The sequence below is a fragment of the Ambystoma mexicanum genome, chromosome 1p (genome assembly GCF_040938575.1).
Source record: "Ambystoma mexicanum isolate Mex_15411 chromosome 1p, UKY_AmexF1_1, whole genome shotgun sequence".
NCBI classification, from domain to species: domain Eukaryota; kingdom Metazoa; phylum Chordata; class Amphibia; order Caudata; family Ambystomatidae; genus Ambystoma; species Ambystoma mexicanum.
The window spans coordinates 226,484,945-226,498,614 of record NC_090921.1 but is presented as its reverse complement, the minus strand read 5'-3'; the positions used below and the strand labels follow the sequence as shown (position 1 = coordinate 226,498,614).

Sequence of the window (13,670 nt, the reverse complement as noted above, 5' to 3'; positions counted from 1 at the left end):
TGTGTACCTGTGCAAATATGTCTTTTGGGTCAAAATATAGATTGTGTGTAATTTGACAGGGGTGGGTTCTCTGTATCATAAACAGACCTCATCATGATGACACTTCATTTCATTCCCCCAATCAAGGGGAAGAGGATGAAGTGGCCAATGATAAGTGGAGAGGGGTAGAGCCTAGTGATGCTGCACACACACCCACTTTCAAAACACATAAAAGCAGACAGTCAGGACAGATAGGGACCTTCAAATCCATTTGCTGCGGGACGCTCTGCCGGGAAAATCCATACTTTACCTCCATCAATCTCTAGAGAAACCTGTGCAGAAAGATCCAGACTTCAAATCCATCAATCTCCAGAATCCAGAGAGAGAGAGAGCTGACCCAGATCACTGTGAAGTGCAGAGACCAGACCAGAGTCCAGTCTAAAACCTGACCAGATCCGTGGCGAGGCCCATTCTAATTCAAGAATATAGTGTGAGTACCTAGCAAGACTGTGCAGAATCAATCTCTTAGTTAAAATAATCTAATGCAAGCTATTTTAACTGGAGTAAAGCTGTCACCTGTCATTTGTAAAGCTGTCACCTGTCATTTTCTAGTTGCTAGCTGTCACTTGTCTTTTTGAACTTTAAAATTTCAAATCTGAAAAACGACCTTTACCCTATCGCTCATATCTCCGTGACCGTTTGTCCTAGAGACTTTCAGTAACTTTCATCTGGAAGCTGAGATCCTAGGCTGTCCTAGGATAGTGCTAGTCCTTGTAGTTCCTCTGTAATCGCGAAAAACGCACTCGCGAATTTTGCCGCGATTTGCAAATTTCTCCACGTGTGAAAACAGAAGATTCTTTGCTTTCCTTGCTAAAAATTCGTTTGCCTCTTAAGAACCATCCCTGTATCATTGCTAGAGTGAGCCTGGACTAATATTAACTTGACACCACTCACCCTGAACCTCTAGAGGGAATTAAAAGCATTTTAGCATATTTTTCACTTCATTGCCAGCACATATAAAAGCATTTTGGGCCCGTGTTTCCAACTTCTGTAGTCTAAGCTTGCTGGGGTGAACTGAATTACATTTGATTGCATTTCTGAGAACTGTGTGCTTTCCTTCCATTTCCTTGCATTGCATAAAGGGGGGAGGGGATTGCCGGAGAAAAGTGATTACATTGTTTTGTTGAAATCATATTGAGTATTTTCTGTATTGCATTTTTCATTCAACATTACATCCATCTGAACTTATATAAAGTATTCTCTACCACCTTATTCTTCTGTTCCTATTCACAAGTGTGCTAGTGCCAGACTATCCATTATTGATTACCGATCAGATTAAGTGTGATATCCAATTATTAATTTATTATAAAGTGTGATATATATCTATATTGTTTAAATTCTCAAATAAACCTTTTAAACTTGCAAAACAGAACTACTTCTTGGCTCAGTGGGGTCAGGAGGATTCCAAGAGAGGGGTGTTATATAGGGGTAGTCATCCAGAACGCATGAACTGGACATAAAGATATATCAATAAGGGTTTCCATTCAGTATCCCAGACTAGGCATTGACTTAGCTGTAGTGTTGAATTGAATCCTCTTACATGCCACATCATGATTTACCCTACAGGGATGTGCTGGGTCACTCACCTTCTTCTGGGGATGATGCAGCGCTCACCTCCTGCTCTCCGAATCCCTCTATGGACTCGGGATCTATGAAGGTACTGGCTGTCTCCTCCCATGGCATCAGCTTCACTGGTGAGTGTGGCCCCCCGCCTGTCGCCATGGCGACCCTCCTGTTGTCTGCCAGGATGTTCCTCACCCTGTGGCGGAGGTCATCCCACCGCTTGCGACAGTCGCGCACAGTCCTTGGGGTGGTTCCCACTGCCGACACCCTCTGGGCGACCTCCTGCCAGACTTCCTTCTTTTTGATCTGGAACGCATGCTTCATGTCAGTACACCTGATGATGTCCGCATGCTGGGCCAGGGTGTCAGCGAGCATGTTAAGCTCAGCGTCTGAAAAACGCTGTTTGCGCTTCCTGGGGGTCATCTTCCTGGTTGGACATCCTGGTTATTTTCTGCCACAGCACAACACAAATGGACTGGTGGTTGGGGAGGATGGCAATGGATTGTGTTTTTAAAGATGGCCGCTGCCCCATTTCCCGTTCCTGCGCGATGACGTAATTTCCGGGTCTGTTTTTTGCGAACACGGTATTACCATGGTGGTATTACCGTGCCGGCATTTAGGGGTTGGTATGAGGCGGTACCGCTATGGGCGGGTCCCGCGATGCCGGTATAGGGGAGTTAGACGCCCTTTAGCGGCATGGCGGTATTGCCATTACCGGCATGGGGGAACGTGCGTGCTCGCGCACTCGTAATCACCTGCTATTAGCGGGTTCATACGAGCATGGACCCGCTTATTACGGCATGCCCGTAATGAACCCGCTTTTACCGGGCTACTCGTAATGAGGCCCATGGTGCCTTGTGAAACGCTAACATAGAGGAAGGACAGCTGCCGGCTGTGCCACGAAATGACGTTACACCGGCTGAGGAAAGCCTTAGCCATTTCAGAGCAGAACAGCTCAGTTTTATGCCCGTTCCTGCCCTAGGTTTTGCTGGGAGTAACGAATTGAAGTGCTCGTTTGAAATATCAAGCTACTCAGCCTGGGGAAGAGGCACTGTAACTAGGCGGACTCTGGCGAGCCGAGGCAAGTGATGCCATGGGCATCAACGTGAAAAATGCACATTTCATTCAGGCTTGTCTTTCACGAATGATAAAGAAAAACACCCACGCCAAAAAAAGCATTTTCCAAGGGAACATATTTTCATATCACCTTGCTGCTTCTGAGAACCTGCAACACAACAAGTCTGTATAGAAGGATGTCAATAGGAGACATTTAACAACTTTACTTGCAATGATTGCTGTGGTCTTGCGGCTATGTGCCTCGAGGCGCGAGATCAGGATTTGTTTCCCATCCAGGGTATCAATCATGAGTGCAAGACTGTTGCAATTTTATTTATTTATTTAATTTCTGAAACACACAGGAGGGACGTCATCCAACCTCTCTAAAAAGTAGCGCAACGTCGTCCTCCGCCTGGTCCCTCGTCTTGAGCCCTGTTTATAGATATTTATAAGGCGCCTTCTGTGATTAGTTAATTTGTGGCACCAAGAGGCATGTCAGCAGAGGCCTGTCAGGAGTTTTCAGGGTCAGCACTGTTCTGAGATCAAAGATCATAATATTTATTGAGATCAAAGATTTTTGTTTTCAAGAGCATACTGTTCACATTGTTATTAAATTGTTTCAATGAACACTTGGTGACCCGGCGGCTTTGTTGTTAGACTAAGTAGCTTTGCTTAGTTTTGGAGTAAGGGGAAAGCCTTGTGTGAGTAACTTAATCCACAGAACCTGGGTCTAGAGGTGCAGAGAAAGAACTCACAGGTGTGAAGTGTGGGTGCAGACATTGTGTAGTGTGAGACAGGCATGGTATCAATATAGACACAGACTCAAATGTAACATTTTCAAAACCTTTTTATCAAACTTTGTGGGTTTGGTCTAATGCCTATCTGGCCCTAACTCTAAGGGGGTTGTTCAGTCAACTGATATTTCTAAGGCCCGTCGATGTCTGTAAGTCCAAAACCAAAGTTCGTCTGTGTTCAAACCTATGCTTGCCCTCACTCTTATGATAGGGGGGTCTTCTTGAAGGATTAAAAATCAAATGTAGACCACAGCTGGTTTCAGGTAGTCTTGCCAATAGGCGTAGTTCTGCCAGTTCAAGTCAAAAGGGTTGCCCATGGAACCTTCCACGTAGGGCACTTGCCTTAAGTCAATAGAGTTCACAATGTCTTTGGGTCTCTTCAGGTTACCTTCCCCAAGCTTCGATCCTTCCAGTTACAAACAAAAAGACACAGCTCCTGCTAGGCCTCTCAGGGTTCCCTTCCCCAAGTCAAGGCCTCCTATCACAAAGTTCATCAATGTCTTTAGTGGGCCTCTTAGGGTTCCATTCCCCAAGACTAGGCCCCTCTGGGTAAAAGGATTCACAGTTTCATACTTTACAACTCAACTGAGGATTCCCAATTCCATTCAGGCCTCCCAGGATTCCCTTTCCCAAGCGCACATCCTTTTGTCTTCATACAAACAAAGTTCTCGATGTCAATGTACCTTTTCACTGTTCAGTTCTTTCCTGGGGGTAGTATCAGAGACTTTTGAGAATGTCAGGTTCTTTGCTTCTCCCAGATGCAACCACTCTGACCTCAAACCCCTCTTCTTATTCTCTGGCACCTTTTCCTCTTCTGTGCCTCTTTCACTCTGTCCTTTTCCACTTTACTGTGCTTCCTGCACAACTTATTTATCTGTCTTGCAAACTTGCACCTTTTTTCCACATTTCTGTGCCTCTTGCACACTTTTCCTTACTTTTAACTGTGTTCTCTTGGACCTTCCAGTTCTCACTGTGTTCTGTTGCACCTTTATTTTCCCTTTAACGTGTCTCTTGCACTCTCTGCATTTCATCTGGGTCGCTTGCACCCTCTTTCTCACGTTCGGTTGCTTGCACCCTCTCTTGACTGTCCGTTTTCCTTCTCAGTGTCTTTGTGCTGTCTCCCTCGTTTTCAGGTTGCTTGCTTCGCTTTGCTTTTAGCGTTCTCTTGCTTTGCTTTGCTTTCATTCACCACTTTCCAGCTCTCAATTGCTTTAGTCCTGCTTTCACTCACCGGGCCCTTCTTTCAACAATGCTCCTGCTTCTGCTCCAGCCACCCACATGCTACTGGGTTTCTCTCTGTCTCATGAAACTCACCAACAGTAGCGCACACCGGCGAGCAGGTCAAATGGGTTTGGGACAAGGTTCAGGTCTCACCACTTGCCCCTCAGACATCCTTGGGACTGGCACACGTCTGAAGGGAACAAGCATTCCCCTGTACACTGCCGGCAGGATAAAGGCAAAATTGGAGTCAGGAGTGCACAATTGGGGAAAAGTGCCTGACCTTGCCTGACATTAGTAGTGGGACAATTTAAAAGTGTTAGATGGTAGGCCTTACTTTGTATCCATACGTTGTTTCTATAGGTAATCCTTATTGCTCCTGATTTCCTCTTCTTCATCCCAGTACTTATTGGAAATGAGGAGCGGGAGATAGAGTGTGATTAGAAATACCCCATTAAGGCTGAGGGAGAGTGTGTTGGTGTATAATTGGGAAAGGGGGAATACCATGTATCACCCTTGGGTATTCTCCTCCCAATCCCCTGTGACCCTCCACTCAGGTGATCGTCCTTCGCTTGCCCACCCCCAGGGTCAGGATCCAAAAGCGATAGCCCTCGCCTGGCTAACTGAGTGCAAGATTCCAGGGGAGTAGGTGGGAGAATACCGCCAGGTTTCTCACAGAAGTTAGTAGTATTCTAAGACCTTCCCTCCGAACCTGTTGGTAAAGAACACATGCTTAATTTATTGGAAAAGAAATCACTAGGACATAGTAACATCCCAGTGAAATATCTTATCTCAGGGAACATAAACAGACAAATACTTGATGGTGGTGAACCATCCTATTTAATAACATCATGTGGGATGCAGAGGTAGACTTATATCATTTATGGCAGGTTATACATTCACCTAAAGGAAGACGTTGCTTAAGGATTCGGGGAGGTGCTAGTATACGTGTGTGCATATTCGCCAATACAGTGATAAAAGGGGTGGCCAAGTCCCTGCTAGCCGCCCATATCGAGCTGGCATGTGGATGGTTGGTGAGAGAGAGAGTATGCAAGAGTGGAAGAGGCATTATGTGTGCAGCTACTTATCAAATGTATGTGGTGTTGTGCAAAGTGTCTTCAAGTGGTGTATGATGGCAGATGCATATGGGTCTGCGGCCGTGTCTTCAGCTCGTTTCCCTATCCATGGAGTGTGAGAGGTTCATTGCGTTGTCTACATTATAACCGTGACCTAGCTATAAAACGATGGCTAGACACCAAGTCACCTATCTTTAATTCAGAGGCTACATTCTACCTGCTCCTAGATTCAATGCAACGGCTACTCTCAATGTTCTTTCAGATTCAATATCTGGCTACATTTTACATTCTTATAGATTCACACATTGGCTGAATTCTTTGCTCGTCTAGAATCAGTGCCCAGGCTAGGTTCTTCATTCGCCTTCTTTCCATACAAAGACTATTCTGTGTTCACAAAAATTCAGTACAATGGCTACATTCTAAGTTCACCTCAAATCAATACAGTGGCTGCCGGGTGTGGGGGGGGGATGGGGATTTCTACAGTGGAGCCTGGGACCTTCGCCATGAAAGTTATAGTTTCAATGCATTGATACCGCTTGTGCAACTTCAGCAAAGTGCTATGTTTTGAAATCTGGTATTGACTGGTCACTCTAAATCTCATTTAGAAGCTGCAACCACAAACTGATGGATTGTAGTTTGTTTCAAGAAAGTAACTGACAGTTACCCAAACTGGCATAGATTGTGGCTACAGCTTCTAGAACGTAAATGTTACTCACCGTAGTACTACAGTACTCCTAGTCCACTTATGGTGGCTCGGTATTTACACCTTCTCTTTTTTAAATAATTACCTTTAAATTGATGATCTAAAATTCTCACTTTGTTTTGGTGTGGATGACAATACTATCTCTGAGCACTATCAAATGAATTCTCTTTGCCACTTTATTTAATTACATTTTGTATTTTTTTATAATCACACTTGTATTTCCATGCAGTCTTAAATTTCATTCTTTATAAAAAAAATACATTCATTGAACTTTGGTGTGATTGAATTTCTTTATGAAGTTTTTGGAAACGAGTTTTAAAAATTCCAATGTGCTCTATAAGAAGGATAGCTTAGGGGCAACGTGCTCACCTTGGAAGCAAGACGACACGGAGCAACACAGGTTCAATCCATGGGTTCGTGCTTAGAAACCTCTGGATATTAAGCGTGTTATAAATAACCTATCATATCATATTATTGTGCTCTGTCCAAAAGTTTAGAGAATGGGGGCGCCCTTGTGTTTCACTCGTTTTGTGCTTATTTACATGATTGTGTTGCTTTTGCCTACCTCTTGGCAAGTACAGTTGTACAGCAATATGTGCAATATGGCGTTGAAGCTTATGCACATTTCGAGCACACATTAGCCTCGTGTTGTGTTTTACCTATTCTGGCTATGAGGCTATTTCCTGTATGTGTATGTGTCTGAGCCTGGAATGTGGAGCATGGAATGTTGGCTGACTAGAATGTGATGATGTAGGTGCTGTGTTCCAGAAAAGTCAGTTGGGAACTTATGTTTGGCACAGGGGGACCGGTGGATGTTTCTTTCCCATAGACTTGTCTTATGTTTTATTTACGTATTCCTGTGTAGTTACCAATGACTAAAATAACCCAGTAAAGTTGCCTAGGTCATCTCTGACTCCTGAGTGATTTCTCCAACCCCAAAACCTACTATTCAACACCTCGCAACTTGGTAGCGGAAGGGTTTTGTGCACTCGATTGTTAGCTGTGGCTAGTCCTTACATGTATCAAAGTGCCCAGGTTTGAAACCACGTGACACTGAAACGATGTAACTGATTACAGCAGAAGAGTAGCACACCTATCGCGTAAGAGAAGAATTGAAGGTATTTGCATAGTATTTATTAGATATGCTAATGTTTATTGCTGCATTATCATAATGATATGTTTTGTTATTCTCAGCATAATACTTGCTTTCAACTTCCTGGTAGACCGGTTTGTGTCTGTTCTTAGCTTTCTTTTGCCTACACATGTTTAGCTCCCAGCAAGCTTCTTCAGTCAAATTGTGTGTATTCATTCATATGGAATTCAACCCAAAACACTGTGATTATAATCGGTAAGGGAAGGTCCCAGGCAATGCTAACATGGCATAATTGCAGTTAAACAACTTACAACACACAATATATTGGGAGCATAGGAAATGCAGCGGGATACGATGGAAGGGACCCAAAGAAAACGTAACAAAGAAAAAATGATACCATGTTGGTGACACCTTGTTTGGATTACAATAGCTTGGTACTTGCTATTGTGCTATCATTTCTCTATCCCACAGCATTGGTCATAGTATCAGTCACTGTCTCCATGTTTGGGCTCACCCTTTATGAAATATGTATGAAATATGGTGATTAAATTGAGAAATTTCAAGCAACCTTGGTATTTATGTTACTATAGACTTATGTCTCTGTCTGTCTCTTCAATTGATGAAAGAAATGTGATTGCACAACTCTATGGAGTGGTTGCCCAGGACATTTGCGAGAGCATTTTTATTTGATGGCCAAAAACTACAGTTTACTGTAATATTGCTCTCGTTGCAATGCTATAATGTTCACGCTCAAGGATTCTGTGGGCCCTCCTCTCATGCTCATGACAGAACTAGACACATTCAAACGAACCTCAGGTTCAAATACACTCCAGCACATCAAGTGTTTGGGTTATTCTGTTGACGATGTCCAACATGAATACACTTCAACAAACAAATTGCTTTAAATGGGAATCGACAATGTTGAAATAATTAGTGAAGAAGCTCACTGAATCCCCAAGCACGCTTTTCAGACACAATTCTCCTGCAATAGAGCGAGCATAACAAAGGACTTTCTAAAATGGATGTCCCTGGAGATCTCTTGCTTGAGCCACATTGTATCTGGAGATTGCTGGTGTTGGCGATTAACTTTGCACACTTGATTTCAAGTTCCTTGTAGACTGGTTTGTGTCTGTCCCTTGCCTACACATGTTTCACTCACAGCAAGCTTCTAAACCCCACCTCCCATTACGCACCCTAAGACCAAGCACTGCCCTCTCACGAGTGATTCCAACCGCCAATTCAGCCAGGATTGGAGGATCCAACTTCTCAACCTTGGCTCCAAGTCTGTGGAACTCACTCCCCCCCCACACATTCGACACACCCAAGACTTCATGGCCTTCCGCAAAGCTCTAAAAACCTGGCTCTTTCCGTAAACCTGATTAAGACCATCTAGGTTGCTAAAACCCTACAACAACATGGACCACGAAACTGAAATTGCACAGGTCACCTGGCTACCATCTGTTGTCGGGCCCAGGTCCCCTGCCCACCAGTTGCACACCTGCACTGCCCTCCTGGCACCCCCCTGCACTAAGGGGCTGTTTCTGTATCCTTACAGCCCCCTACCTGCACCTGATGTCTGCACTTACCCCTGCACTTGCCACCGCTTGGCTGCACTTCTTATTTATTGTATTCATGTTTTTTACATTATTTTATTGTTATCCTATGTACTGCACCTGCGCAATCTCAATGACACCTGGCCTAGTAGGATCGTTGTCTCTGTCTTCCCTCTGTTCCCCCACGCTTGCCTCGTCGCGCCTTGAAACACTTGTGTATAAGCGCGTTATAAATGCCATATTCATATCATATCATACACTCGCTCATTTGCATGCACGCCCACTCACTCATTCACACTTACATTACATACACAATCCTTGCACACATGCATGCACAATGAGCTAGTAGGCACTGCTAGTTTCAGAAAAGGCTTTCCTCCCGTCTGTGCCTATCAAAAAGCAAGTGTGCAAATCAGGCCCGGCCTTCCCCCAGATGTGAAAGAACATATAATCCCCACACATTCGTGGGGAGGGGGCTGATGTGTCCATTTGATTGTTGTTGGGCAGAGAGGTGAGGGAAGCCTTTCATGAAACTAGCAGCTTTAAGGTTTTGCTGCGTTTGTGAAACTGTAGAGTCGCCTGTTTCAAGAAAGTCTTCTTTCCCCCCTCTGACTAATTTCTGGGGCGAGGGGCTGAAGCCCGATTAGCGCTATGGCATTGCGCGCCAGCGGCTGGTGGGAGGGTGAACAAATAGCATCTTTGTGGAATAGTCTTTTAGGCTGCAAAAGTATTTAATTGGGCCTCATTATAACCGCGCCGGTAAGCCTACCGGCACTGTTGTTACCGGACCGGCACAGTACAACTCTGTGGGCGGGTGCTGTCCCACCCGCCAGGGTCAGACTTGCCGGGCTGAACGGCACCCGCCCGTAGAGTTTCACGGAAGCACCGGCACCGTTATTAACTGTGCCGGTACTTCCATGGTCCCCATTCACATTGAGTCCTAGGGGACTGAATGGGATTGGGGATTTACAAAATTACTGGCGCCTGAATCCCCGGCCATCAAGGTTGTAATACTCCGCTGTTACTGGAAACTCATGTCCTGGTAATTTTTTTCGGGTCTGGCGCAATCCGCCGCTATCACCGGAGGGGGGTAACCCCCAGACCCGTAATGAGGCCCATTGACTTTAGAATTGTGCACGTTTTAAAATAAGATGTTTCCCTTAGTAGAGTGAATAATTTAGTTAGATGTCTTTGTGGGGGAGGGCGGTTGTTTTTTTTTTCCTGTTTGTTTAGTGCACTATGTGATGAACCATTTTAGGACTGGTATGTGCTTTGTATGCTTCATGAATTAAAATTTAAATGGATTAAGAAAGAGCTTCTTTTATAAACCACTACACACTATAAAAATGAAGAAATTAAACAAGCTAAAAATGGCATGGAAAAAGAGAAAGGCATCTGCAAACTTTGCACAATTGGATAACTGGGCCAGTGCAGATATCGGGGGCGAGTTATGTTCTAATTAGAAGTACATGAAACCTGCAAAGTACATCTATCCTGGCGAATGGAAAGAATCATCAAGTTACAAAAGAAGGCCATATCGTTCCTGCGCGCAGCAGCAGCAGCAGTAGCAGCAGTAGCAGCAGCAGAAACAGAAGCAGCAGCACCAGCAGAAGCAATAGCCGCAGCAGCAGAAACAGAAGCAGAAGCAGCAGCAGCAGTAGAAGCAGTACCAGCAGAAGAAACAGCAGCACCAGAAGCAGCGGCAGCAGCAGTAGCAGCAGCAGCAGCAGTACCAGCAGAAGAAACAGCAGCACCAGAAGCAGCGGCAGCAGAAGTAGCACCAGCAGCAGCAGTACCAGCAGAAGAAACAGCAGCACCAGAAGCAGAGGCAGCAGCAGTAGCAGCAGCACCAGCAGCACCAGCAGCAGCAGCAGTACTAGAAGAAGAAACAGCAGCACCAGAAGCAGCAGCACCAGCAGCAGCAGCACCAGCAGCAGCAGTAGCACCAGCAGCAGCAGCTGCTGCATGAAGAAAGCAATTCATCAATTGAGCCTGTGGCGGCCAAAGGAAGGAATAAAAGTAATGGGGAAGAAAAAAATAGCAAGTGCCTAACCCTACACTAACTGCTCTCTTTCCAATGCAGGCTCATGGCATGTTCAATTGCACATGTGTGCTAAATCTCCTTCACATGATTCCCCAATGAAGGGTTTTGAGATCGCATGACCTGGATATTGCTGGACCGCCAGAGGATAATAATCCTGGCATCAGGTCATATAATCATTTTGTGTCGCATCATTCTGTAGATCTGATTATGAGCTTCTTGCCCAGTTTCCTGAAAGCAAAGTATAACTTTGAACATGGGCCAATGTTGCCAAGGACCAAGCTGGGGTAAGATAATGGGACTATCAAGGCTGTGTGTGGTTTACACCGGAGAAGAGATAGCACACATGGATGGCATGCCGGATCACTCTGCTCCAGACTGCTCTTCCACCCAGATGGGCATTAGGCCCTATCAGTGAAAAAGGGATAGTCGGCATCCTCTCATGGGATAGAACAGACATGCATATTTTAGCGGCCAAAAGTAGGGGGCTGAATATTTTGCAAAATTTGGTATGTTGGCCCTACAGGAAACGTGGATGTTAAATAATTGTTTGTTAGACGGTTACTGTATAATTAGGTGTAAAGCCATAAGAGGGTGTTTGGGTTGCCCTGAGCACGGCTTACTAATTAGAGCAAAGAATAAGTATCATCTAATTGAGTTCCGATCTAATGGTACGCCCCCAAGTGTTCTATGTGGGGCCAATGAGGCTCCTATGAGGAGACATATTACCGCCAAGACCCTGTTAATCACTGTTTATGATCCCTCTGGGGGCTTGCAAAGGGATTATATAATGTTGCATGTAACTACCATTGTCACTGAATGGACATGCGAGAATCCAGAAGACATCATCCTTTGTGGGGATTTGAATTCCGATTGTGAAAGTGCAAAGAATAGAGGCCAGATGGGAGATACTTTGTCTGAGTATAACACAGCTCATTACAACAAATTAACCACCAAGGGTACCAAGTGGACACGTTTTGCCAACAGCTTGGGGCTTCTTGTGATTGATGAGTTTTGTAATCTACAACTATTCACATGGAATGCAGTTGGGAAGCACAGCAACTTAGATTACACATTCTGGACAATTGATATTAAAGATGTAGTGACTAGCGTAGATATTGCACCCAAAAGTAACAGTGACCATGCAGGTATGATCATGAATGTTACTATGACAAATACAACACAACAATCACAATTAGAGGTAGATTTCAAGTACAATTCCTGGGGTAACAGAACAATGTGTCATCAACATAATACACGCAGATTCAATAATTGTATAGCTGCAAACTATACTGCAACATGATAATTGAGCATATCGCACGGATATCACATAAATTTGGCGAGCGTTCAGGTGGCAAAGTGGGACACGCTTTGGATAAGAAATGAAACATGTACGAGGCCAACATTGCTAACAGAAAGCGTGAACTCAGAAGAGATATCTGCCTGATATTTAGCTACATTCAAATTACTAAACAAAACAAATTACTACAAATAACAAATGGTAAAACGAAAACTAAGAATTGGATACGTAATCACCAAAACGCACTAAGAATAATACAGTGGCAGTTGTACAAAACTTGTCATAGTAAAGATAAGAAGACGGTTTGACACCTGATGAGGACATTTTAAAACCATCGGGTGAAACACGATGACACCACTCTGGCCGAAGAAGCCTGTAGGAAGTATATCCTCAATGCATACTATCGCCTTGATTTCATGGAAAGATTTAACTCAGAAAGCAGTCTAGCCAAGTTTAGTTATCCATATTGCGAGGAAGAAATGTATAAATGTATTTCAACATTGCGATCCTCTGCTGCGCCTAGCCAAGATGTATTATCTAATGTAGTTCTAATGAATAATCCGGCTATATGGGCGTCACTGCTTCACCAACTAACCATCATTGGAGTTATTCCAGGTTCTTGGTGGAAATCTCACATCATCCCGACCTATAAGAAGGGACGGCGGGAAGATCCATCCAATTGTCAACTATTGGCAATGCTGGATGCCCCCAGCAAAGTGTCCTGCAATTTAATTTTGCAGTAAATAAGACAACGGGCGGAGCAAAAGCAGTTACTATCCCCATATCAGACATAATTATGACCGGGATATTGCACATTACATAACATTTGGATTTTACAATTGCTGATAAGAAATCATTTGAAATCCCCATTACATGTGGCATTGACAGACTACTCTGCTGCTTTCTATCCTGTACATAGAGGCCTACTTTGGCAGATATGTAAATAAGCACTGGCAATGCCAATAGTTTTGGCGTTTCCTGATGTAATTTGCATGTTGCATTTATAGGCACCTGGGTGCAAGGAGGAGAGTGCATAGTTTCAGAGGAGGATGTGATAAGGGGTGCAGAATGAGAAGGGGAATAGAGCAGGGGAGGAAGCCTTTCCATTGATAAAGGTGCCATTGATGATGAGCAAGAGGAAAAATGAGAGAGCATGGGTCAGAGTGAGGGTAAGAAATAAAGTGAGAGTGTGAGACGTAGGACGAGAGGGGCTGGGGAGAGGGTGGTCATGGGG

The 13,670-nt window shown here is 44.4% G+C and overlaps 1 protein-coding gene across 1 annotated transcript; it reads left to right on the top strand.

Annotated features, from left to right (window-relative positions):
- Positions 1–10,596: 10,596 nt before the first annotated feature.
- Positions 10,597–11,064, top strand: PRR27 (proline rich 27). The gene has a single exon (XM_069610569.1). It carries the CDS (start codon positions 10,597–10,599, stop codon positions 11,062–11,064), a length of 468 nt encoding a protein of 155 aa, XP_069466670.1.
- Positions 11,065–13,670: the final 2,606 nt, after the last annotated feature.